The 26,197-nt window shown below is 36.3% G+C and overlaps 2 protein-coding genes across 5 annotated transcripts; both read right to left on the bottom strand.

Moving 5' to 3' along the window:
• Positions 1–1,911: 1,911 nt before the first annotated feature.
• Positions 1,912–15,658, bottom strand: LOC145893913 (uncharacterized). Of its 4 annotated transcripts, none has more exons than XM_082982311.1 (29): positions 15,454–15,658; positions 15,029–15,156; positions 14,740–14,817; positions 14,635–14,685; positions 14,110–14,184; positions 13,743–13,830; positions 13,135–13,282; positions 12,760–12,902; positions 12,257–12,375; positions 11,445–11,587; positions 10,781–10,961; positions 10,442–10,522; positions 10,009–10,148; positions 9,800–9,949; positions 8,839–9,221; positions 8,368–8,627; positions 7,884–8,159; positions 7,206–7,522; positions 6,269–6,442; positions 5,823–6,018; positions 5,175–5,318; positions 4,645–4,788; positions 4,515–4,590; positions 3,905–4,033; positions 3,713–3,773; positions 3,203–3,334; positions 2,998–3,143; positions 2,706–2,806; positions 1,912–2,430 (listed from the first exon to the last, which is right to left on the bottom strand). In XM_082982311.1, the coding sequence occupies exons 1-29, from the start codon at positions 15,560–15,562 to the stop codon at positions 2,302–2,304; spliced, it is 4,302 nt and encodes a 1,433-aa protein (XP_082838437.1). In that variant the 5' UTR covers positions 15,563–15,658; the 3' UTR covers positions 1,912–2,301. The 4 variants fall into 4 exon arrangements, 3 of the variants coding, with proteins under 3 accessions (XP_082838437.1, XP_082838436.1, XP_082838438.1); XM_082982310.1 differs by having other exon boundaries at positions 12,730–12,902; XR_014401531.1 differs by lacking the exons at positions 1,912–2,430; positions 2,706–2,806; positions 3,713–3,773 and having other exon boundaries at positions 3,005–3,143; positions 12,730–12,902.
• A 2,267-nt stretch (positions 15,659–17,925) lies between these two features.
• Positions 17,926–22,129, bottom strand: LOC145894217 (NACHT, LRR and PYD domains-containing protein 3-like). The gene is made up of 8 exons (XM_082982725.1): positions 22,015–22,129; positions 21,756–21,854; positions 21,569–21,601; positions 19,782–21,397; positions 19,411–19,713; positions 19,186–19,341; positions 18,964–19,112; positions 17,926–18,900 (listed from the first exon to the last, which is right to left on the bottom strand). The coding sequence occupies exons 1-8, from the start codon at positions 22,079–22,081 to the stop codon at positions 18,876–18,878; spliced, it is 2,448 nt and encodes an 815-aa protein (XP_082838851.1). The 5' UTR covers positions 22,082–22,129; the 3' UTR covers positions 17,926–18,875.
• Between the last annotated feature and the right edge of the window lie 4,068 nt (positions 22,130–26,197).

Below are 26,197 nucleotides of genomic sequence, written 5' to 3' on the forward strand. Positions count from 1 at the left end.
TATTGACACCCGATACAACCCCGACAAAACTGTTCTACTTCTTCACGCCATCTGTACAAAAGGTACCTTTAGGTGACTTTAGAGAGGGTCTTCGCGATTCCTGGATGCCCACCTCCGAGCGAGTCTTCTTATAGTGCAACAATAACCCCTTGTCTTAAACTTAAGAAAGAGAACTACTTTAACTACGATCTTTACCCCGTAATCAGTTTCCACGCATAACTCCTTTACCTTTTGCATTAGTCGAGTAAAGAGCGATCACCAATGTCGACATGGATCGCCTTGACGACATAAACAAATGAACGTCCCGTTTCCTAGTGCAATTGCAAGCGTCGTAAGGTGCTTAGCGTTGCCTCTCTGATCGTCCGGCATTGGTCTCATGGCGCAAGGCTCGTTTCTACTTCTTTGTATTCGACTGCATAGAGGTTGCCCCTTAAAACCCCCTCTCACACGCCTTGTATATAAACCTCGCAGGCACACTAAATTCCACTTTGTGGTACCGTTCCGGTTAACGTCGATCTGTTGGGTACCTTACACTCAGTACCAAACAACAGAGACCAACCACTGTGGAGCGCACTTTGGCCAAACGGATCTCCTGCGTAACCGATATATAGTGATATATTGGCGGGTGATTGGCAGCATTGACCAAGCGCCCGACCCGAATACCAAGAAAAAAAACTTGATCGGAATTCGTGCGCAGGATGTCCTGGGTTCAAATCCCGGTGTGGTGAAAAAAAAAATATATATATATAGTGATAAGCATATTTTACTGCAAACAAGATGTCGTAAAATTCTTTGCAGGACACTCTGTGTAAATCGCATCACAATTCACATTCCATCGTCAACATTGCATCAAATGTTCAGCAGCAACATTTTTCGTTTGAAGTTGTTTTTCTAACAATCAATTACTCTTTTGCATTCAATATCATCTGATAAGCAATGATGAGACCTTTTAGGTCGAAACAGTGGCCATCTGCCTGCAGCTTATACACAATTCATATTATTGGCTCCACTTTGCTTATCATATATGATTATTGTGGCACGGGGCCTGACGGCACTATTGGTTGAGCTTTGCTTGGCCGTAGTGTTCTACCTTGTTTTCTCCGTAAGGTTGCACCTAGTTTGGTGCCCAACGGATGACGGTGATTGTATAGTCACCACGAAGTGGAAGTCTTGCTTGGCCGTTTGGTCAGCAAAGTCGTCTGAAAGTGATGAGACCTTTTAGGTCGAAACAGTGGCCAACTGTCTGCAGCTTATACACAATATCATCTGGTTCTTTCGCGACTAATTTAAACTTTCACGGAAATTTAATCGTTTTGTTGAATGTTTGCTGACGTGAGAGGGTAAAAGTGTGTGTATTCTTGAACTTGTGAATTCTGATGAGGTACAAATTCCAACCACACTTCATGAGTTTGGTAAAGAATTCCTCGGCTGTTTATGTTGGTTCTTGTTTGAAATATCGTCATGGCGAAAATAAAACAGGTTCTTTACCCACCTCTCGTTGTCGCTTAACGTCATTTGTTACCAATGATTCAGCTTCAATGTACAATGAAAAAATAACTCCCGCCTGTGGGCGATCGAGTGCGCCAAACCAAACGACAAATATTTGTCGGAATGAGTAAATTTATGGCATACTCTTGTAGAAAGGGTTCTCTTTTCTTTGAACAAAAACATCGAAACAAGGCAATCTACTATACCTTGGTCGCACTCCACTGTGAACTTGGTTCATGGATGTAATGTCGAATACACTTAATACCATCGTGTCTGATGCTCGATGCTCAGATTAGGTGCCAATGGAAAGTGAATGAAAGCACCAGTGACAGAATATAATCTGAACATATCGTGATATTTACGAACTAACCTATGACTGCCAAAATGTATCACTCTTGCCCACACAACCTGTATCACATGAAACAGGTCATGTTTCACGTTCCCACTTCATCACAAAATTATCACAAACACGTTTTTCTGTTTTTCACAGAAAGTCGGAAAAGTCGAGGAAGGTGAAGAAACAAATAAAATAAGAACACAGTGTTGACATTAAAACAAGTCAGATCATAGACCCAATTGAAATAAGTTTAAATATAACGAAGGCATCAAATGTGGAAGTCAATAAAATGAAATCAGCTCAAAACAAAAACTTTTATATGCTTTGCCAAGTTATGCTATCTTGTACAAAGCCTATTAAAATCTCAAGTTGAACCCATCTCCAAAGTACAATTTACGTAGCTTGAATATCTTTGAAGTCTGCGACCAAACAAAACTTTTCCTCGAACAACAAATACCAACATGATGGTTCATAGTTTATTCATCCGTGAAGTCGCTTTCTTCACTTCCGTCCTGGCCGCTCTCATCTGTGTCGTCACTCGTCAACAGCGCCATCAAGTGACCAAACCGCGTTTCTGTGTCTTGCCGCTTTAACACCTCGGAAGCCTGAGCAACATAAGATTGTGACACACAAGTGCAATTTTTTTCCAAAATGTAGTGTATTTAGTATAACATATCGCCAACTCTTCCACCATAAATGTTGAACTATTTTAGTGTTTCAGGCGCCACAAAAAGTGTAACAGTCGCCTCATTCCGTGAACAAAATCCACAGTGTGAAAGCAGCACAAACAATAATGATCAGTTTGTGAGTCATCAATAAACCACATTGTGATGTCACGAATGTCAGGGGTTGCCTGGATTATGAAAGTTTTAATATTCACCTTCTGAAAAGCTTCTTTACTGGGACCCATTTCTTTACAAATGCTCAACAATATTGCGTCATCATTTCTTGTCCATGATTCTTTGGGTTCATCGTTGCTGCCTATTTTAACAAATTAAACAGCTTGAGTTCTTGCAAAACAGTTTTTTTTCCCAATGTTTGGTGATATACTGGCCATAATATGTTATGATAAACCTGACAATTAGTTTTGCAATGCAAAAAAACAGATTTAAAATTATAAAAAGATGAAGGTATTTAAATTCATAAAGAAAAGAAAACTTTTTTAATTTTACATTTTCGGAATAACTTTTTGTCTGGGGATCCAGTTGGTGTGTTGGGAAGATCTGATCCAACTGATGAGGATTGAGCATCAGCATCACCTCTGTCCGGCAAAGAGATCGTTTCGTGACTTTCCAAAGAATTGGTTGGAGTTTTTGGTCTGGTCATACATGGCACAGTTAGCTTCCGTGACAAAGTTTCCAACATTTGTTGTGTTACCTGTCATGTGTGTGATGAAGTGATGTTGCGGAGTTGTGTCTCTTGAAGGGACTGCAGGAAAGAGCATCCTCCGATATGACTACAATGTCTGGAGGAGGAAAGGGGGATTCCATGCGATGAGGATCACATTGTCTGAAAACATGGATTAAAAATCACTACAGTAGGTTTGAGTCCATGGAAACCGCCCATATATCAGGTGTTCCTGGTAATTTCAGGAATTACTCCCTGATTCTGTTGCAATCACAAGATGACTTTTATATCCTATTATTCATATCACAAACTTGTGTATCAGATGTTTCGGTAATACCCAGAATGTCCAGATGGCAATAAACGTAATAAACCACCACTACTCAAATTCAGACCTAAATAGCTGGTGGACGTATTTAATACTGCAAGTTTCGGTAGAACATGTATGGAGAAAAGTTTTCAGACAAAATATTTAATATGTGAAATGTGTGGGATTGGATCAACTAATTTTTGTCGTTATGATAATAAATGCTCTATGCTCACTCCATATCCTCCACATCACTTTCCTCCTCTGATCTCGGAGCTTCCTCCAATCCATCCTCTCCTACACAAACGATCACATGATATGTTGCCATAGAAACAAATGTTATAAAAAGAAGCATTGAAAAAAGAAGAAACTTGATGATTTTTTTCCAATAAATTATTTTTGAGGAAAATATGAGCAGTGCTTCTTACTGCTTCCTGTGCAATGTTGCATCTCTTCATCGTTGCTTTGTCGAGGGTCAACATTCTCTTTCATGGTGTTGAAATCTTTATTCCGAGGTTTACTCGGATGTGAAATTTTCACTAAATCATCTCCTTGACCTGCATCCATCATTCAATCAGTTGTGAAACTTTTAAAAGTTATACTACTTGCTTCTGCACAGTTTTTCTATAGGTATAGACCAGAGGCTGACACAGCGTATTGAAAAATTTTTAAAGTTAGTTTGACTGAAAGTTGAACAAGATTCAACAGATTGTTGGTCAGGGAAGATTAGTTGGTGATTTGAACACTGCCGATCACACCCAGTGACATTTGTTTGAATCTTTCTTAAACCCAACAAGATGAAACTTCAACATATGCCAAACCTTTACCCCCTCATATATAAGCAGCATGTGTAGCAAACAAGCACGACGCACAGTCAGTATAGTTAGTGATAATGGACACAGTATAGTTAGTGATAATGGACACAGTATAGTTAGTAATAATGGACACAGTATAGTTAGTAATAATGGACACAGTATAGTCAGTGATAATGGACACAGTATAGCTTTCATGTTCAGAAACACAAATAATTCCACCCACCGTCCTCTACCCCAGGCAAATTATCGTGGACTTCGGCTGATGGGATGTAAATCTGCTCAAATGAACTTCCAGCATCCTAAAACATAGAAATAAATGTTACATAGAGATCAACACCAATCCGACTGCTGACCTTATGAAGGTCGTCACTCCAGATTATTTCTTCATAGTCTCCGTGCAGCCTGCTTTCTGGTGGTCTTTCGTCATCGAAAAACGTAAGAAATTCTTCTTGTAGGTAAATATCAGTCTTCAGGAGACCCAAAATCACCTTTTTCATCTGAAGTCGTTGAAAATTTACAATGTCAGGATTTGAGATATGCACACATGGTGGCAGACCAGAGCATAACATAATGAACAACAGAAATATACAGGAGTCGAGTGTTCATGGTGGCATGTCTAACAATACATGGTTAACTAGGATATATTTGATAACTCTTTCTTCATGGTAATGGTAAGTTTAGTTACATGCATGTATATATCAGCTTACAATGGTAACTCATGGAAAACAATTAACGACAATTAAGCAGCGAAAATTACATTTTAAACCTTAAAACGTACATGATAATACTTGATTAACAGAAAGATTTTTATGCCTGAAATAAATTTATAATTTTGCTGTTTCCAAAAAGGGCCTTACTAAAATATAACAAACAACCATATCACCTCTTGTTCAGTGTGGATTGGTCCTTCCGCTACGGCGTGGAACGCACTCAAAATCCTGTTCAGGTGGTGCGGGTTGTCATGGAAACGGATCTCGAGTTGTCGAAGAAATTTTCGCGCCCTGGCATAAACTTGTTGCTCTGGAAGCTGCAAAGAAATTCATTCATTTGTTTTGCCCCATGAACACAATTTAGAAACACATCAATATTTATAACAACTAATGTGATTAGTAAATAAAAACTGGATCAAAAAACCAAAGGCCCCTGGCAGGCTGTCGATCTCACACCGTATCAATAATAATATATTAAAATCCCAACACAGCGATCTTTAGACAGCTCAGATGGAATTATTGAGAGAAAAATATATTTATAACAACTCTAATTATTTTCTGGGCAGAGACAAAGTGACATTCGTAAACTCACAAAAACAGTGACTTTCGTTGATTATATCGTGCAGGTTTGACTTTTAGTTGTACTGACACTTTTATTGATTATATCTACTTTAAAACCGGTTGTAAATTGTCACCAAGCAACTGAAATAACAGAAACATCTACTTTCAAGTCAGGGATATGCTCTGAACACACATTTCAACCTATTTGAACGCTGCATGGAGAACTAACAAACTTAATTTTAGATTAGCTGAAAACTCACCAACCCACAGATGTGGGCTTGCTCCGGAAGCAGAAATGGCGCAAATCCCTTGAGAAGATTTGGCCACGGCTGGAGGATTTCAGACAGCTGGAAGAAGAGCGAAGACGGAGACTGAGTAGAATCGACATTGAACTGACACATGATGTCGAGGATATTCACGAGGATGTCTGGATGATCTTTCAATTCTTCCTCCATTCTGTGAAATAAATATACAATAAGATTTTCAAAAAAGAGTATTTGATACTGACATAGAAATCATAAAATTAAATGTGCAATTCTTGATCCATGTCTGCACTTAGAAAGTTTGCAAGACGTTTTCAAATACTCAATTCACAAAATCAAAAAACTACCTTTTAACTTGTGTAAAAATCCAAACCCTCACACCAAGATTAAATATTCATCAAACAAAATAGATATTTTTGTTTAACTTTACAATGTCGACTTACTTCTTCAAATAACCCTCAGCAAACATCATTTCCTTCTCAACTCTACTTGGATCAAGTTGGACGATCGTTTCTTCCTCAAGAAGTCGAACATTTTCTGCTGATTTCCTCAACCTCCTACTTAGCTGATCCTCATCCACAATCCGGGGTTTCTTCCCTGATAAACCAGGATGAAGTCTGAAAAACATCGTCAATGCTGGTTTTCAAACAAAGCTACTTTGCAAGTATTTTGCTTTACTTGGATAATTTAAACATTTCCCCTCGAAGCATTTTAAACCACAAATAAATTCATGTTTGTCTGGGTAAACAAATTGATACACCAGTGCAAGTTTAACGATACCCTAGCAGTGTTGAGTAATACACACAAAGCACTGACTTTATAACAGGATCATAATCGTAAAATGTAGGAAAATCATTCATTTTTAATGTAAAAAAGGAAAACATCGCTGTTGTTAGTATGAGATCACTGTTATACGCCAATGCAGGAATGGAAGTTTCTAATTCGCCAGTTAATAACTGTTTTCACTGGGTCATTTTGTAAAAAATTTGACTTGTACACATTTCAGTTGTAATGGTAAAGAAACGAAACAATTGATCACACAGAGTTAAAATTTAACTCAACCTAAAACATATTTTTAAAGCAATGGATCAATATTGGACACATGGTCACTGTTTCAACATGTAAGGTCCCACCAGTGCAGCTTTGCGGTGACCATACGACAATCTTGCTTGGCAAAGGTAAGGCAAAGACATCCACATTGTGAATGAAGTCAGACCGTTACCACAAAACTGCACAGATGCCCGGGACCTTACACGTTGGAAAAATATGCTTGTCAGGAGCTTACTCAAAAATCACATTGTTGGTGTTCTGGAATCTAATCAACGTCTTTAATTTACGGAAATTCAATTTCTGTCAGCAGAATTCAGGTTCGCAACCAACCTGTGGAGTCTTCCACCAAGTTTCTTCGAGATCTTCCCGGATCTGTTTTTCCACCTCACTCTCCTTCCTTTCCTCCACATCCCATCTTCATCATCACTCTTCTTCCTCTTCTTATGCTCTTCCTTCTCTTCCTCATTAATCTCCATCATATCTTCTTCTGTCAATGTGTCCTCATCACTTGCAACATCATCTTCCTTTTCTCCACCAGATTTCACAGGAGCTTCTTCCTCCTCGGTATCAATATCATAAAACTCATCATCTTCTGTTAATCCTTCATCATCATCATGAACATCTTCTGGAGGAGCAGGATCATCAACCTGAATTCCAAGATGATTTAATGTTGTAATTTACAGCTTGGGCAGAAATAACATATTTTTATTTCCTTGCTCAATAAAATGAAATCAACAGTTTTTATGAAGCTGTTGTATAACGAAGTAAATTGAAATGGAAGTGAATCCCTTCCAACTACCCCTTGTGAAAATATAAGACCAATTGAGGGAAGAACATTTAAACTGACAGTTCAATATTTCTTAAAGAAGCTTAAGTGCCGATTAATTACCCGCATACAACCCGATAATTTACCACTGCTCGACTTTTACCAGATAGTAGAACTGAAAACAAACAAAATTATCCTCTTCTAATTTTAATGCGGCAAAAACAAGAAAAATCCATACTCACATGGGAAGGGGACATCGTTACTTTCTCAATTTTTGACTTTTTCTTTTTATCCACTTTTCCACCGACTTCACTGATTCGAGAATTTTCCTCATCAACTTTAGAGTCGACTGGTTTGACATGAATGAATTGATCGGTGACTCTTTGTTCCTGTTGTGAAGTGATTGTTGGCTTATCGGTCGACTTACTGACATGTAAGTCAACTTCCTGATGGGAGTTTCCTGATGCAACCTCAGACTGAACTGGATTTGCTTTCTTCTGAGTGATTTTCTTTTCATCCTGAATACAAACACAGGTCACTGTCTCTAAAATAGCATATTAAAACATAATAACACCTGATAAAAAATATATAAAATATAATAAAAAAATAACAATTCAAGGAAAACTATGAGAAAAGTTAGTTAATTGCACAGTTAAAATGTTCCTGTGTTTTGTGCTCTGGCTCTGCACCTTTTTATTGGGAAAACAAAACAAAACGTTCCATTACATTTTTGTCACTCTTGTTTATCTTGGGTTGTTTGGGAGATTTTGTGTCATTTCTTCGTTTCTTCAAATTAACCAACTTTTTCTGGGGACTGTTGAAACTTTCCGGGACAGGACGACTTCGAATCGGAGTAAGATGTTTCACATTTGTTGGCTTGGTAACTATCGCCGGTAGTAACATAGCACATGCTGGGAGTGTGACTTGGGGTGGACAACGTATCACAACATTGTTTTGTAACATGGATGATTGTTGCACAGAAGAGACTGCAACACATACGAAATCGCTGACATTTGCTCAATTATTTTTATATTGAAAGTTAGATCAACGACAAAAAGAAGTTATACATACAAAGACAAAACTAATATTTGTATGGTTTCCAGATAGCAATATGTATACATCGTTTTTTGATTTGCATTTTAATCAGAATGGATTTTTGAAAATTTAATTTACATCAAATTGAACATATCTTCCAACCTGTAGGTAACGGATTCCTTGAGGAATGCAAACCTCCTACTATCTCCTCATGGAGGCAGATCATCGGATCTTGCTGCTTTCTCTTCTCCTCCTGCTGAAGAGCAATCAGCCATCCTGGATGTTTGGTGCTCTCTAGATGGAGCAAGTTAGGAGCTTTGGTCCCTTCTCCTGCATCCGGACATGATAATGGTGGAGGATTTGGAAGTTTTCCAGAGCTTCTAAAGATGCGGATGGGGTTGTCAGGGCGATACTGTCGATGTTTAGCATTTGTAATCCTCCATCTTATTTGCTCCGGTTGTTTGGATGGCATCATATACTGGTGGATGAGGATGTTCGAGGAGATACTGTGACCTTCCATTTGAGCAAGACCCAATGTGAGGAGACTGGTGAAAGTTATTGCAGAATTTTAAGGTTTGACACTTATATAAGGTAAAACATATTTAGACAATTTAGGGGTTTTTAAAATTTGTTCATCAATTTTGTGGAGTGCACTACGTACAGACTTTTTGATGATACATAAACACACAAAACAGAGTTCTGGACGAAAGTATTCAAACAAGGCAAGTTTTGCACTAAAAAACTGAAATGTAACTCAGTTCTACATAAGTGGAGGGTCAAAGCACAGATGAATATGTGTGAATGTCACTGGACAACCTTTTCTCAAAACTTTTTGAAAAAATTTGGACCTTTGATATTAACGCAGTTGTATATTTTGCCAATCCATACTCTGGTACTGGTCATGATGTTTTTATACATCTACATCCATTACAATGCCTTCACATATTGGGGAAAAGCTTTCTAAACAACTTCAATCCTCAGAAACAGTGTAACCATAGAAACCACCCAACATTAGATCTTCCAAACGTGAAAATACAACTTTTTTATCATTGCAGTGCTTTTTGTTCATGTATTTTTCTAACAAAACATATTTTTCTGATTTTAAGTAAGTTAAGTAATTTACTTGTCTTCGGGGACAGTGAACGTGAGTCTGGTTTGGTCGCAAACCGCAGACGAGATGGGGAGGAGATCGCTGAACTGGAACACACCACTTGTTGCCATGACAACAGCAATGTTACGTGGAATTGGAATCAAGCCTTTGTTTCTCTCTTGTCTGAAAACAGGTTGAGATTTTCATAGAAAATAATTTTAAAGTTGAATTATCGTTCTTACTTTGACAATCTTGTGACAGGATCGCTGTCTTTGATCGGACGTTGAACGATCTGTAAAGCTTCGTTCAAAGTTGGGACAGAAAAACAGGAATTTGAAATGTTCATCGTGGCCTTGTTGTAACTGCCAAGATGTTCCAACTCCTAAATGAAAAATTTTTTTGGTTTTTGTCTTGTGAATTACTTAAAGTAGGAAACACCAATTTAAAATAAAATCTACAAAAATTTACAATGAAATAAATTTTTTTTTACTAACACAATCTCCACACATTATAGTACAACAAAATATTTCAGGGTAACACAGTAGTATTTAATGTCATGATCTGATGACCCAAAAAGTTAACAGAACCCTGGAAGTGCTTTCTGGACCACATTGTTAATTTAAAACCCAGGTCAAAGAGCTTTACTTTCTATATACATCTGTTGGTAGTACTCACATTCAGTAAATCCTGTGAATCCTCAACTATTTGTGCTAGCTTCGATGAATTCCGACACAGTAAATTCAATTGTGTGAGCAACTAAAATTAATCAGCATAAATTAAAATGTATGTTGTACAAGACAAGGGGAGGTTGCATTGATAACGTATCTGGATTCTCACATATTTTTATAATTTAGAAAAAGTATGTGGTTTAGGGACTGTACACAGCTGTGGTGGTGTACTGGCTAGCATGAGATTGTTATAAACACCATTAAAATGTGAAGCCTTATCGAAGTTTGATCTGTGGATGACAAAAATTCCCGACCAGGCAGCGAAATACTCATGCCCAACACACACCTGAACATGTTGCTTCATCTGGAGGTTCAAGTCATGTTTCTGCTTTTCAGTGAAGACGAAAGAATTTCCCTGTGGAATAATATGTTTGTCGAGCTCAGCTGGTTGGTTGGTAGTTTGGTTGTGAACGAACTTGAGATGTTGCTTTACTGTGACTCTGTTATTGTTGAGTGTGGGTGGCTTCCTAAATCAACATATTGAGGTTTAAATAATGGGTTATGATGATTTTACCGATTATATGTGCAAGGTACTTATTTGAGCAACAACCAAAAATGCATGGATTTTTTGTTGAAAACAGAATTAATGGGAGTTTGCACACTAAAAAAGCAAAAGCTTTTTACTACCAGGGTCAGCCTGGCTTATGATCAGGAATATATATTCGCCCCATGGGCATCTTCAGTTCATTACAGTAGACAAAAAGCTACTGCTTTTTTAGTGTGATTACATAAGTATACAGTGATCGATTTGCGTGCATCTCCAGTTTTGGTTAGATTCCAATTTTTTGATTTTTTATTATGGGAGTTTGTATCTGATCACATTGCCATTAATTGTCAAGTCTTAAATATAAAACAATAAAAATGATCGTAATGTGAAGCAAACAAAACCTTTCTTTCCACTACTTTACAGACTTTTATCATTATATTACATGTTATTTTGTAACACTTACTGCAAGAATGAAACTTGCTTGTGAAAGTTCCTTTCTTTTGTTTTGGGCTGAGGTTGGGGTTTGATATTTTGACCTTTGTAATCAATTGCAGGAACTTCCAACAACTCAAGCAATTCTTGAACTTCCTTCTTTGAAATGTGAGTCTGCAATATAATTCAGTCATGACCAGTCACAGATAGCAAAAATCAGGAAAATGATTTCTGCGTTGCAAATGAGTTTTTATATTCCACCACCCATGTGTAGTTTTCTCTTATACTGTGCATGTCTTTACACACCTGGCAGTCAGTTTTATATGACGGGGTTGTAGCAGCACACAGGGCGTCCGTGCTTGGGACAGAATTGAGCTCTTTCAAGGTGTGCTTTACTCATTTTACATTTTTTACAAACACCGACGATGCTTTTTAGCAGAATATAATATTTTCATATGCGAAAATCGACAGGTTTCAACCTTGGAAACATATCTTTCTATGCATGTGGTGGCAGTAGATGCATATTTATCAGAAAATAATCTCAAACCTCACAAATGCTGAGTAATTGTTATCCAAGATATTGTTAAAATGAACCTCAGCATAAATAAGGCTGTTGTTTGTTGTTATTGAAGTGAGGGCATTTTCCCAACAAATTATTTTCCAAATATAATGTTTTTGTTGCTGCCAGGCGGCATATTGTAACTTAATAATCTGTTCTTCTGGCATATATAAAAACGTCACTTTATTCATCGACGTTTCGCCTGTTATACAACAAGGCTTCATTCCACCTTTTTATATATGCCAAAAGAACAGATTATTAAGTTAAATTATTTTTCCACTTACAGCTGGATCATCTCGCAAATCTTCCATATCGTTGACATCGTCCATTTCGGATGCAATGAAATTATAATCAGGGTCAGTCTCCTTGTCATCTTCTTCCTGTGCATCACTCTTGTTTGTAGCTGCACAAAAATATTGTTTAATGTTTATATAATGCAGAAGTTAACTATTTTGTTATTATTTCAATGACACAATAGTCAGGGGCTGTACATGTTAACAAAACATATCAAAAAATCTCTTTTTCAGCATTTCTATTTATTCATTTCTTTTCGGATATACTCACAGCTTTATATTAACCAGTGAAAAGCCCTTTTATATTGAGTTTACAAATACAAAAACATATTTTTACAACTTGGATAGTAACTCCACATAACTTCATGCTAAGACCTGGTTTGATTCCATAAATATGAAATATTTGGTAGAAAAACAATAAACAATTACAAGTATTCCCTTTACAAGCCTCAAATATTTCACACAGATATCAAAGACAACTAGTTTCCTCGTACGTTTGTCATCCATCATGAGTTCTGCGAGCCATTTGTGCCATTCTTCATCACCTGTGGGAAAGTACATATCCTCTGTTACATCGGGAGGGTGGAACGCCATCTCAATCTCAGCCATTGCGATGTCCAACAGTGAGTGCTTTGATCTGTGTGGAAACAATCATGTTGGATGCAATTAAACACATAGAACTTGTGGGCGATGCATTGACTTTTTAGTAGTATATGATTGTCTCTTGTCTCAAATTGAAATCTCAAACAAAAACTTTAACAAACGTGTGTTTTAATTCATGGGTGCAGCTACCACACACATAAATTTACAAAAAATAATATAATTATTATTCACTAAAAAAATACACTGATTTAAAACCAGCACCCAACCTTGTCCTCCTTGCAATTATCTCTTCTTCATTTGCAGGTGTTCCTTCATCTATAGCTTTCAACTCGCAATCAATCTGGTTGAGATCTTCAATGAAAGAAGGTGAAGTCGCCAACATTCCAGCACCATCTGTCAAGGCGATTTCTGTCACTTAAAGAATAAATTCATGTTACCAACTTGACAGATATGCAATCCTATTCCTGTAATCCTGTGGTTTTGTACAGTATTTTAAAGAAACTAAATCAGACAAAAGTGCAGCAAAACAATATTGACTGACCTGATTGTTTACAAATAATTCTTACACAATGTAACATCCCAGTTCATTTTAAACCTTATTAGAACATATTGCCAATTTCTATTGTTCCCATAAATTTGTTGTAAGTTCTAACAGTAAAATCATAATACAAATTCCTTCATTCGAACAAAAACAAACATTCTATGAGCTGCAGACAGATGTCCACTGTTTCAACCTAACATTATTTACATATAATATACATGTTTAAATCAGAAAATCTTATTGTACTGCGGTCAATTGTAACAGCTATGAGAATAGAAGGTTGGGCAGGACATATTTTTTCTTATTTTGATCAAGAGACAATGGAAAGTTTACTTTTATCAGTTTCCTCCAACGAAGTGTCCAGTTCGTGGGTCGATGTCATCGTATCTTGTGACATGCAATCTTCTGTGTCCATCGTTTCCTTCAATAAGTGAGGAATTATTTGCACACACTTGACATCACCAAAGCAAAGGTTAATAAACCAATTATTTAAACCTGGTAAAACAGAAATACAAATAGTTTAACATAAACTGTCTCAAAGAACAAAACCATTAACAAACCAACAGCTATAAGCATCCTATATTACATGAATTTTTGTTACAAGTGAAATTTCAATGTGTTGAGATTTTGCAATTAAACATAGTATAGATGTATGGTTGCATTGTGACTTAATAATGCAACAAAACAAGTTTTTAGTTACTTCCAACTCTGGCTTGTATTCCTCATCCTCTTCCTCGTCATCATCTTGAAACTGAATTTCTGTAAATGTTGGGGCCTAAAATAAAATGTCACAAAATTTAAAATATATATATATTGTAGAACCCCCAAACATTCTGGCCTCATTAAATTATTTTCTTTGTGATTTCGTTGTTTCTCAAAAACGCAAACTATTAAAAGTGATGTTTGTGATACATACTTCAAGTCATTTGACTCACTTTCGTATTTTACCAATTATTTCCATCAAAATAAAGGTGTTGAACAAATTTTACTTAATTCAGTCTGACTGCATTAATCCCACAAAATTCTGTGATCCACTTGTCACAAACAAGTAATACAGTTATGTGGTGAAACTCTATAAATAACCATGGCAAGACAATCTAGTTTCACCCAGAAAAAACCTACTATATATATGTACAAGTTGGAAATTTTTGTCATATCGTCGCTGACCAAAGTTTGATAACCTGGGCATAAACATAGTAGCAACATAATGATTAAGTCAAAATACCGTTTTTGGCTGCGGAGTACTTTTCTGTTTTGAACGAAGATTTTTGTGTTCCTGTAAAGTTTAAGAATTACTTTAATATTTAAAAAAAGTAGCAATAAAACATACCGGGAGTTTTGGGGGTGATTTGTTTTCATCGAGACTCGCTTGTAATATATTTGCCACATTTTCATCATTCAGTAGTTCCTGAACAAATACATATGGGTAATAAACATAAGTATATATAAAAATGAAAATAGGCGATGTATCCTCTGTAACGATTACAAAGAAATCGCATCATTCAACAAATCATTAATAGACAAGTTACTTCCATATTAAACAAAATGGACAAATGTTTTGGTTTACAAGTAAAACCCCAGGTAATGTGTGAACTGTCATTACAACATAGCATCCATACATGAATGATAGTTTTAACATTCCTCCGATTTAGTCCGTGCTTCTTTAATTTCTCTTCCAACTTGTCATTGATTGTTAAAGATTTCAAAACAGATGCTTGCTGTTCCTCCACATCATCATCATCATCATCTGTCAATTTTAAATGCTATTTGTGATTTCACTTCAACCTACATCTGACAGAGCAGGTGAGATATAGCCAGGAAATGTGTGGTAACATAGGCATGTCTAGTAACGGCTCAAGGAAAGCATAATTTAACAAAATTATAATGGAATTTCCTAAAAATATTCCGACCTAATAAGTTGTAATTTAACCTTACTTTATGTGGATATTAAATATGTGGCTTGATAGTTTTGTCATTCAAAAGCTTAATTGCAATGTTCAACTTGCTGCACAAATTCACAAAACAACACTGAAGACCAACTTACCTGATGATGTTGAATCAGACAATGACACAACAAGACGTTTTTCGTCTGGTGATAACATTTCTCCAAAAGATTTCGATGAGGAATGAGAACAAGATGGTTGTTCATCCATGTTTCAGTTAAAATCAATATTTCCAGTCGTCACTTAGCAATATTCTTACAAATTCAACCTAATTAAAGCTTGCAGTCTGTAAGATTACTAGAATTTTCACCTGTGTACGATTATCACTAGTACAACATAAATAAAAATATGGACAAATATGTTGCATTTTCCAGGAATTTATTTCAGTTGTTTTTAACCTGGTTGCAGCAGTAGTTTCATTTCTGTATATATAGACTGTGTAAAACAATTTAATAAACGTAATTTATTTTCTGTGACACACAAATCTGTCATTCTTTTCATGGTGCTGCCTTCACATTAACAATGGGTCTGATGGCACAAACACAATGTTGCAGGTAAAGATTGGCTGTCGCAGATAAAATACTTGTCTCAGATAAAATACTTGCGCCAATGAGAAACGCTGTCCAGCGCTTGATTCAGTCGCTTGACACATTAAACAAGTTGGGAAACTGCTGCAATCATCAACTAAACTCTAAAGAAGGCTGAAGTATCACAACTTTTTAACAGTAAGCAAAACAAAAAGTTTCGCAAATCCTTTGCCGCCACTCGGCAAAAAACAAAACAACATGTTCGTTCAAGCGTAACCGATATATTTACCCGATTTAACGAAAGATGACGAAACAACGTACTTTGTTTGAGTTAAGTTTACTAAAAGAAAAATGTTACTGGGGTGATTCAAAATAAAAAAAATCACATCTGTCATGCGACCATAAGTAGCACTAGAATGCTTCGGTATCAAGGCTGTCGTTGTGCTTATGTAGGGTACGGTTTGTCATTCTTTGAACTTTTGGTCTTCGCAACTGCTTTCATCTCTTATACACTTACACCCCGTTTTTCCGATGCCTTTGCTAGTTATTCCAATTGCATTACCGCATTCAACTTGCGCTGCTTCTTATGAAGTCTCTTTTTTCCTGTAAACGCAGCAATTATATCTTTGATTCTGCCTCGTCTTTGCTCCCTAAATATTTACGACTCTTTTCACGTATTAACAGATGTTTTTCGTGCATCAGATCACAATGTGATCTCACAGATCAACACTTTTGGTCTCATAGATCATAAAAGGCATAAACTGCAACCAATTATGGTGCTATATATTGCGTAGAGGAGAGATGGGCCTTGTAAAAAAATACAAAAGTACTTATACTTAAACGATTCTATGTCTCAGAAAAAACAATTGCATTTTTTCAAGCACTTTTACCCCAAATAATGCCCAACTGGGGGATCAAATGCCCTCTGCTGAAACGGTCCAGTAACCAATTTTGATTCGAATGCGTAGATGAGGGGTGGATCTTTCATAAAATCACACCCAGATTCTTTTATTGCACTGCGGTGACCTCCAAGGCGGTTGAACCATGGTTGAACTGTATGCGAATCCATGACCACTCGAGTGGCTGCAACAAAGGCTTCACTTGTAACTCGATTAACGCCGTATTGGTTTTAGACTAAACGACGATCCTGTCACTCCAGTATTGCAATGATATACAGCACTTTATTTTTCAGAAAAGCGTCTGAACACTGCTGTACGTAATATCGTATCAGGGCGTCTTGTAAGTGGCCTTTTTGAGCGTCCAGAACTGGTCTCATGTCGCAAGGTACGTTTCTCAAGCTCATTGCGTTCGAGTGCATAGAGGTTGCCATCACGATCCTCTTTAGCCCAAACATGACATTTATAAAAAGACACTTCACCTAAACATCTTGCGAAACCATGCGGGTGTGGTGACAGCGTCAAATTTGTTTGTATTGTGGACTTTAATGATAGAAAGTTTTAGGTCGAAAAATGGTGTTTGTATGACCCCATGTATGTCATTCTTATCCCACGTAGACGACGGGTTTCGTGACTGCACTCCTCATATGGCAAAAACAGTCCCAGGGGGCAACCAAAGCAACTTTCCTGTGACAATTTTATGCCATTGCGTAGATAAGGGTTTTTTTGTGATTAATTTTTTCGCAAAACCAACTTACATTTTTTGCAGCCTATTCAGCTAAAATAATGTCCGACCAGTGGGGGGCGCTTTAAGAAACTATCCTGCAACCAATTTTGACAAGAGGTGGGCCTAACAAAAAATCACAAATTAAGGTATACTTCTGTGATTCAATTTTGAGCTACACCCTCTTGAACATTTTAATGCTTTTTCAACTGAATTTTTCACAGCACCCAGCACCAATTGACCAGCTGACTGAGAAGAGCAAAAAATACACTAAAACTGCACCAAACACGGTGAAAATCCCCCTGGCTACAGCACGTGACTCCCTGTTCATTCAACCATAAATTTGACCCCAATAATGCACCACCGGTTGCCTTGTGACGTAACAGAGTTTCTCTGTGACAGAGGACGGATATATTCCCCGCGGGCGAAACTTTTTTAATGGAAATAATGATATGCGGTCTTAAGACTGCAGTGCACTAAATACACCGTAGAAAACGTGGGGGGGAAAAACAACACAATGCAACAAATTACAAAAAAGCAAGGCAAACATTTTGTGAAAGTTTAAATAATTATGACCATCAATAGAATATTATTTTCCTAAAATAATTCTACAGTATTATGAAAAATAATTTAACATTAAAATGGGGCATTTGTAAGGGCAGTGTTTTCAGGAATGTAAAGCACAAGAAGTTTGACAATCTTAGAAGCAAGTTCAGCTCAAACAGGGTGGAAAGGTAAAGAAAGCAAGTTCTCATATAACGTTTTGAAAATGGAAACTTTCTAAAAAAAAATTTGAGACGTGAAGAGCATATGATATACAAATATTAATATAGCACTAAAGTTTTATTCATTCTTAGTTTTTTACTAGATCAGCAAGTAGTTATTACATTGGAATAGCAATGAAATTAACAAAGATCAACAAGGTTAAAAAAATAAGGCTACTCAGTAAAAGTGTCATAATGAAAAAAGCATGATCTCAATGTTTTCCACAAAACTGTGCCAAAAATAAAACAAATATTTGTTAAAAGCAAATATACAATAAAAAAAACCCACTATGTTTGATTGATTATTTGGGTTGTACCCAGACAAGCAACCAGTTTACTTATTGGAATAGCAATACATAGGACAAAGATCTACAAGGTTGCAAAACAAGTGCAAAATTTGACCGCAATCGCGTGAATGGAAAATTGTTAAATGAAATCAAAAGATATTAAATTGAGGACACGAAAGACATCGTAAAAAAGGCACTAAAGTTTGATTCAATTTGAAGTTTTAACTAGATCAGCAAGTAGTATCATATTGGAAATTTCTTGCAATTTCGATGATAAAAGAAGTTTGGTGTTAGGGTGTTGAAGGACATCTTGCCTTTGTCCAAGTTACATCACACAGCATTCATTTGAACTGATGATAGAAATAAAGTTATAGTCAATTTCATACTTTTGTAATTGTGTTACTTCTACTTACTGTAGCTTATTTTGGTGTTTTTCAAGTTCTTCCATCAATTCCTCTGATATTCCACAGCCTACAAATATAAATTCTTTACTAGCTTGCATCATGTTTTTGACTTGTCGACCTCCATCATCTCCAATCTGGTTGTTGCTCATATCAATATCCTGTGAAAATAAAAAAAACACTTAAATAAACAAGGAAGTTGCAGAAAATATCACTAAAAATATTCAATCCTACCCAAACTTTCCACTTCTTTGTTGCAGCCACCATCTCTTGACCAATTTTAGTAATACCACAATTAATCATTTTTAGCCTTCCAATATTTAAGCCAGATGATGCAATAAGTTGAAGTCCACGATTTCCTACTTTGCATCCAGAAACATCAAGCTTTATCTTAAAAAGATCAATTTGTTAAGAATAGAATAAACCAGCACAAAACTTGTTCTGAATTCAAAAACATACCAACGGATTGAACGAACTTCTCTTTAAGGTCTGAACCAGAACATCAACATGTGTCAAATTGTAAGCTTTAATTGAAAAATAATCTCTAACATTGTGCCTTGTACAACCAAAGCTCCATTGCAAACTTTTTTCCTCAAAATGGGGAATCAATGGCAATGTATATTGGGAAAACATGTGAGAAATTACAAGATAAGACAACAAAAATCCGGGAAAGTCTCTTTCTTGTTTTAACCATCTGGAGTCGTTTGGTATTTGAGCAAATTTGTTTTCACTAAGAAACACTGTTGACTCTACACATATCATCTGCAAGAAAATCACGTTAAAAACACAAAATTTGTCACAAAAAAAAAGAAGTTTGGACTGACGCATACCTTCAGGTTGTTCTCTTTAATTGCTACTTCAAACAATTCGAAAGAGTTGCCATCAAAATTTCCTGAAATCATGTCAATAACCTTTCCATACTTTTGTGTGTAGTGGAAGAAATAGGAAACATCATGAGGGTAAACAGTGACATTCTCCACATCAATAGATTTGGGAAACTTTGAAAAAATATTCCTTTCTACTTCTTCATCTTGGGCCTCACTTGCCCATCTGCATGCCACAAATATGTTTGGAATGTGAGAAAACAAAACTTCTCCTTTTTCTGGTATTTCATGACTAGTCATATTTTCTTCACCTATTGTATTTTTGTTGCACAGCCCAAATAGAAATGTAAATATCATTTGATCTCGAGTAAACCTTTTCATTAACTGAGAAACAGACTCTCTAAACTCTACAATAGACTGAAAAAAGACCAAATGACGTGCTGCAAAGTAATCTTGCCAAATACGATGTGAAAAAAAGCTGATTTTGTCGCAATGCAAGACTTGCAAATTTAAATTAGCAGAAACTGAGAGTGAAGTGTGAAGAAATGAGGATCGGTCGACGCCTGCTTCTTTAAGATCATTTTGTGTAAATTGATATTGTTGTTTAATGATTCCACACCAAGCTAATTTAGCTATTGGCTGTGCTTCCTTTTTATGGCAGTGTTTGGATCTGCTATACACTGCATAGTAATATGATAAGATGTCAGTCATAGAAATAAACCCAGTATTTGGGTTAGTCAACAAATAGTTGTGGATTAAAATAAAGAGAAGTGGAATGTAACAAAAACGACCGATTACTGCATTTTGTTGCAATTTATTTTGAACTTCTTCATATTGATCTCCGCAAACCTGTTTTCCAATTTCCTTTTGAGTTTCTTCACTAAACCCACAAACCTCAACAACAAACGTTGGCCTAATCTCTGGTGGAAGCTCAAAGAATTCTTCTGGTCTGGATGTAACAAGTTTTTTTGCTTGGGGAAAGATATTTCCACTTAATAGATTGGCAATGATGGCCATTGGGTGAGCTTCGCTACGTAAAGATACACTTGGATAAACTTTTGTGAAAGTTTCCACATAAGCTTCATCAAGACCGTCCAAAATTATGAGAAGATTGGGATCATTGCATAACAATTCTGCTAGATGGGACATTTGGTTATCTGTAAGTTGAATATCAGAAAGACAGCAACAAAGTAAAAGTGAAATTAAGTTGGTGTTTTTACTGAAATCGATGGATCTGATTTGGATGTAGAATATAAAAGAGGTTTCTTTTAGAATTGAACGTTTAACTACTTTCCCAAGAAAAACTTTCGTAAAAGTAGATTTTCCAACACCAGGTTGACCCAAAGCGATAACTATATTACCATGTTTTTCAATTTGCCTTTTTTCTGCATGCTTATTGGTAGCATTTTGAAGCTGAATGGAAGCTTTTGCTTCTTGAAAAATACATTCAATTTGAACATTACCCTTTGGGTTTGAGTTAGTACTTTCTTCTGATGACTGGGTTTTTAGTTTTATTGTAAGTTCAGGAATCCCAAACCCAACTTTGTTTACAGTTTTCACAGAGTGATCAATGGTTCCAGAAATTTCCCTGGCCTTCTGCCACAACCTTTGATTTATATCAACTGAAAAATACATATATGCAAAGCTGGCATTAAGATATATTTAGTCTTTTTTGCAAGAAGGTTTCCTTTTCAGATTTAAACCAAAGTTACAATACAAGATATTTTTGGTTTTAATGTAATTTCTATATAGTATTGTAAATATATATATAGATCATGAAAAAAAAAACTTACCAACAAAAACAGCATTTTCTGAAGAAGCATGTTCTGCAAAATACATTCATAAACCTAACAACAGATACTAAACCCTGGGCTTGTGCAGAGTAAAATGTTCCAGCAATAAAACAAAACACAATATGTATGTACTTTTCCTTCAAGAATCAAGGATGACAATATTTAAAGCATTAATGTATGTTCATACCTTGACTATTGCCATATTGGTTAATGTTGACATTGCCCACCACATCAACAATGCTCCCTGTGATCTTTGAATGACTTGCTTCAAATCTTTGGTTAAGACCTGTAAGAAAACATGGAACTGCCACCAACCTACATTTTTTTTAAAGAAAGTGAGGACACTCATAGGTTTTATATGATTACAAATAAACAGCTAATCTATGAAAAAGGGCAAAATGCATGCAGATTTTGGAAAAAAATTCCCATTTGTCACATACTGTTACCTGATGTTGAAGGTTGTTCACTTCCCAACTGATCATAGTTTTTATTCTTGGTCTTGTCAGTAGCCATGCAAATATATTGAATCCTACATTCTTTACATTTAAAGAAAAAACACGATTGTCTGCAACCGTGAAAATGTTGCAGTTAAAAAAACTAGAGGCATTAATGGAACAAATTCAACGTAGTTTCTCTTGCTTAAACCTTTCACAAACATTCGTTTCGTTCTTTACATTAAAGTCTTCACTCCATATAATTTCCCCTTTTTCGAGGCCCACTTTAATTCCAAAATATAGCAAAACAAATATCTTCTAAGAAACTTTTGTCCCGTGCATATTTTTTTAATTACAATTTAGGCAGAAATAATAACTGTATTCACTGGATGTTATTACCAGCATGATATGGAACTTCCAAACCTAATTCAGAGCTATTGGTGGGCATTCACGGCGCCTTTATGGTTGACACCTCTTTTCAATTATCACAAGAGAAAAGGTAAACACATTAACAAAGGCACACTTTGTAGAGACGCACCAAATATGGCATTGGGCGGATGTTCGCATGTTGTCACATTATTGCTTAGTTACCCATGGTGATAAATTGCGAATATCAATGGTAGATGAGTTAAACTTCTTACGTCACGTCACCCATTTTTAACTCGTTAAACACACAAATAAGACAAAGATGTATTCTACGACACAAACGCTGTGTTCTATTCGTATGTACTCGATTTTAAGCTTCGGCTTGTAAGTTTTCTGTCCTATTAGTTTTGCGACTTGCAATCGAGGGTGGCCTAGAATCCAGTGAATACTGAATACATATATTTTTATTTTAGGGCCGCTTTCACAACTTGCCTTACTGCCCGCAGAACCTCAATTCAGCACTGCATACAATGGCTTATTTAAACACAAATACAATGTACAACAAAGATTTGAAATTACGTAAAAATATGCTTTGTTCACCATACAGCCAATAAAATCACCACAAACAAGCTTTAAAATAGTGATTTTAGTGCATATTTTGCTCTCTATGTATTTTTCTATTTTCCATCAACCACACTTTACAAGCATTAAAAAATTTGTCACTAGAACGAGTGATTCTAAACGGCATTAAAATATCACCTACACATAAACACGTAACGGACTCTATAGACATGTTAGAATTCAGCGTATCTTATGTACCGACGCACAAATGAAAAAGATTGTAGTTAGTTGAAAGGAAGGTCGATACATTTGCAGTGACTAATAACGGTAAATTTAGATAATTAATAGCCATAGGCCTTATCTTTCACGTTTGCAGTCACTAATGACGAAACTTCAGCGAAGCAGTGGTCGTTAAAAGGCTTAATTTAGTCATTTATTTATAAAGCGCCTCTCTGCGCCTTAAACGCTGCAACGGTTCAACACATTAACAAAGGCACACGTAGACGCGCCAGCAGATATAATATTGAGCGGATGTTCGCATGTTTTCACAGTATTGCTTTGATACCCACGGTGATAAATTATACGAATAGCGGCATTAATGAGGCATTAATGGAACAAATTCAACGTAGTTTCTCTTGCTTAAAATGGAACAAAGAAGGATTCACACAGCGTGACATCGGTAAAACCCATTTCGTTGCGATACACTTTATAGGTGTTCATAAAAGGCAATGGTAATGTATGGCCCGGAACATTATTAAACCGGCACTTGTATGCAGCGCCGTAAATGCTCGCTGTCTACGCTTTGACGAACAATGCGCACGCTGGCATTTATACAGCATGACCGCGGTCAAAGCCATTTCGTTACGATATATTTAATAGGTGGCAGTGGTAATGTGATCTACATGTTCCGGCATATGATGTTTACTATTATAAAAGCCACATGCTTTTTTAAACATATCGGAAATCAACAATTGCTGACAAAACCACAAAGACACAGACGCGAGCAAATGGCGTGGAGCTTTAACGGACACGTGTAATTTGTAGCAGGTGTGTGCTGTGTCGGAGGGCTTGGTCTCGAGCTTAAGATTTTGATTTAACACACGGAAAACAACATTATTCGAGGTAAGTGGCGTTACCTGCCACATTTTGGAATCTTTAATTTGTGAATTGACTCAATACAGGCCACCTTCGCCCATCACAACACGCTGTAAGGGTAGGTTTCTTCCTGGATACCCAGCGGGAATGACGTACCAGTAACCCTTTAGCGATGTGACGTGATATTTAATAAGCTGCCGACAAGCCACACCGTTCAAATCTGGTCTCATTAGTGCAACTGGTGGCAAGCATGGGTTGTCATTCAAACTGTGTACTAATCATTACAGTTTATTTGCTGCAGCGCCACATCATTTCTTCAAATTATATACAATTTATTATCAGGTCCAATAATGACTGGTTTGTCATTTGATGGGGAACTAACAAACCCAATGATAAAGATAATCATATTGCACAAAACCTTTCACAAACATTCGTTTCGTTCTTTACAATAAAGTCCACACTCCATATAATTTCCCCTTTTTCACAGCCCACTTTAATTCCAAAATATAGCAAAACAAATATCTTCTAAGAAACTTTTGTCCCGTGCATATTTTTTTAATTACAATTTAGGCAGAAATAATAACTGTATTCACTGGATGTTATTACCAGCATGATATGGAACTTCCAAACCTAATTCAGAGCTATTGGTGGGCATTCACGGCGCCTTTATGGTTGACACCTCTTTTCAATTATCACAAGAGAAAAGGTAAACACATTAGCAAAGGCACACTTCGTAGAGACGCACCAAATATGGCATTGGGCGGATGTTCGCATGTTGTCACATTATTGCTTAGTTACCCATGGTGATAAATTGCGAATATCAATGGTAGATGAGTTAAACTTCTTACGTCACGTCACCCATTTTTAACTCGTTAAACACACAAATAAGACAAAGATGTATTCTACGACACAAACGCTGTGTTCTATTCGTATGTACTCGATTATAAGCTTCGGCTTGTAAGTTTTCTGTCCTATTAGTTTTGCGACTTGCAATCGAGGGTGGCCTAGAATCCAGTGAGTACTGAATACATATATTTTTATTTTAGGGCCACAAATTGTCATTTTTACAATCCTAGTCATTGTTTCATTACTTTTTTTTAACTAATACAGGGGACACCTAGCTTTCCCAGCGATTTTTTGTGGGTGTTTTGCCAATCGCAGTTCATGAAAATTGAATGAGCTAAAACTGTCGCAAATCACACTAATAAAATCACCACAAACAAGCTTTAAAATAGTGATTTTAGTGCATATTTTGCTCTCTATGTATTTTTCTATTTTCCACCAACCACACTTTACAAGCATTAAAAAATTTGTCACTAGAACGAGTGATTCTAAACGGCATTAAAATATCACCTACACATAAACACGTAACGGACTCTATAGACATGTTAGAATTCAGCGTATCTTATATACCGACGCACAAATGAAAAAGATTGTAGTTAGTTGAAAGGAAGGTCGATACATTTGCAGTGACTAATAACGGTAAATTTAGATAATTAATAGCCATAGGCCTTATCTTTCACGTTTGCAGTCACTAATGACGAAACTTCAGCGAAGCAGTGGTCGTTAAAAGGCTTAATTTAGTCATTTATTTATAAAGCGCCTCTCTGCGCCTTAAACGCTGCAACGGTTCAACACATTAGCAAAGGCACACGTAGAAGCGCCAGCAGATATAATATTGAGCGGATGTTCGCATGTTTTCACAGTATTGCTTTGATACCCACGGTGATAAATTACCAATAGCGATGGCAGAGTTGATGGCAAAAAACCTCTACGCATTTCTACGTCCCCCATTGTCCGTTAATGAACTCCTTTAACCATACAAATAAGACAAAGATATATTTGACAGCACAAACCAGATTTAAACCTGTCAAAAAGCTAAATTTATTGAAGGTTTACTGAAATCGCAGATATTGTAAACAAGCAGGATTAACACATTTTTCCCCGAAAAGTCGGACTAAGATCTAAAATATATGTCTTTGCAGAAACGTAAAATGTATTTTTGTTATATATTCAAGGTATGCTTCTTCAAATTTTAATAGGAAAATTCCTGAAACATACTATGTAATTTGTGGACGCACCTGATAAAAACGCTCAATCTGTACATGACTTTTATGTCTGTAAGTGAGCAAATGGTTCGAAAATAAAGTCAGGAAAATACTATTTTAAACTA

The sequence above is a fragment of the Ascidia mentula genome, chromosome 3 (assembly GCF_947561715.1).
Source record: "Ascidia mentula chromosome 3, kaAscMent1.1, whole genome shotgun sequence".
NCBI classification, from domain to species: Eukaryota; Metazoa; Chordata; class Ascidiacea; order Phlebobranchia; family Ascidiidae; genus Ascidia; species Ascidia mentula.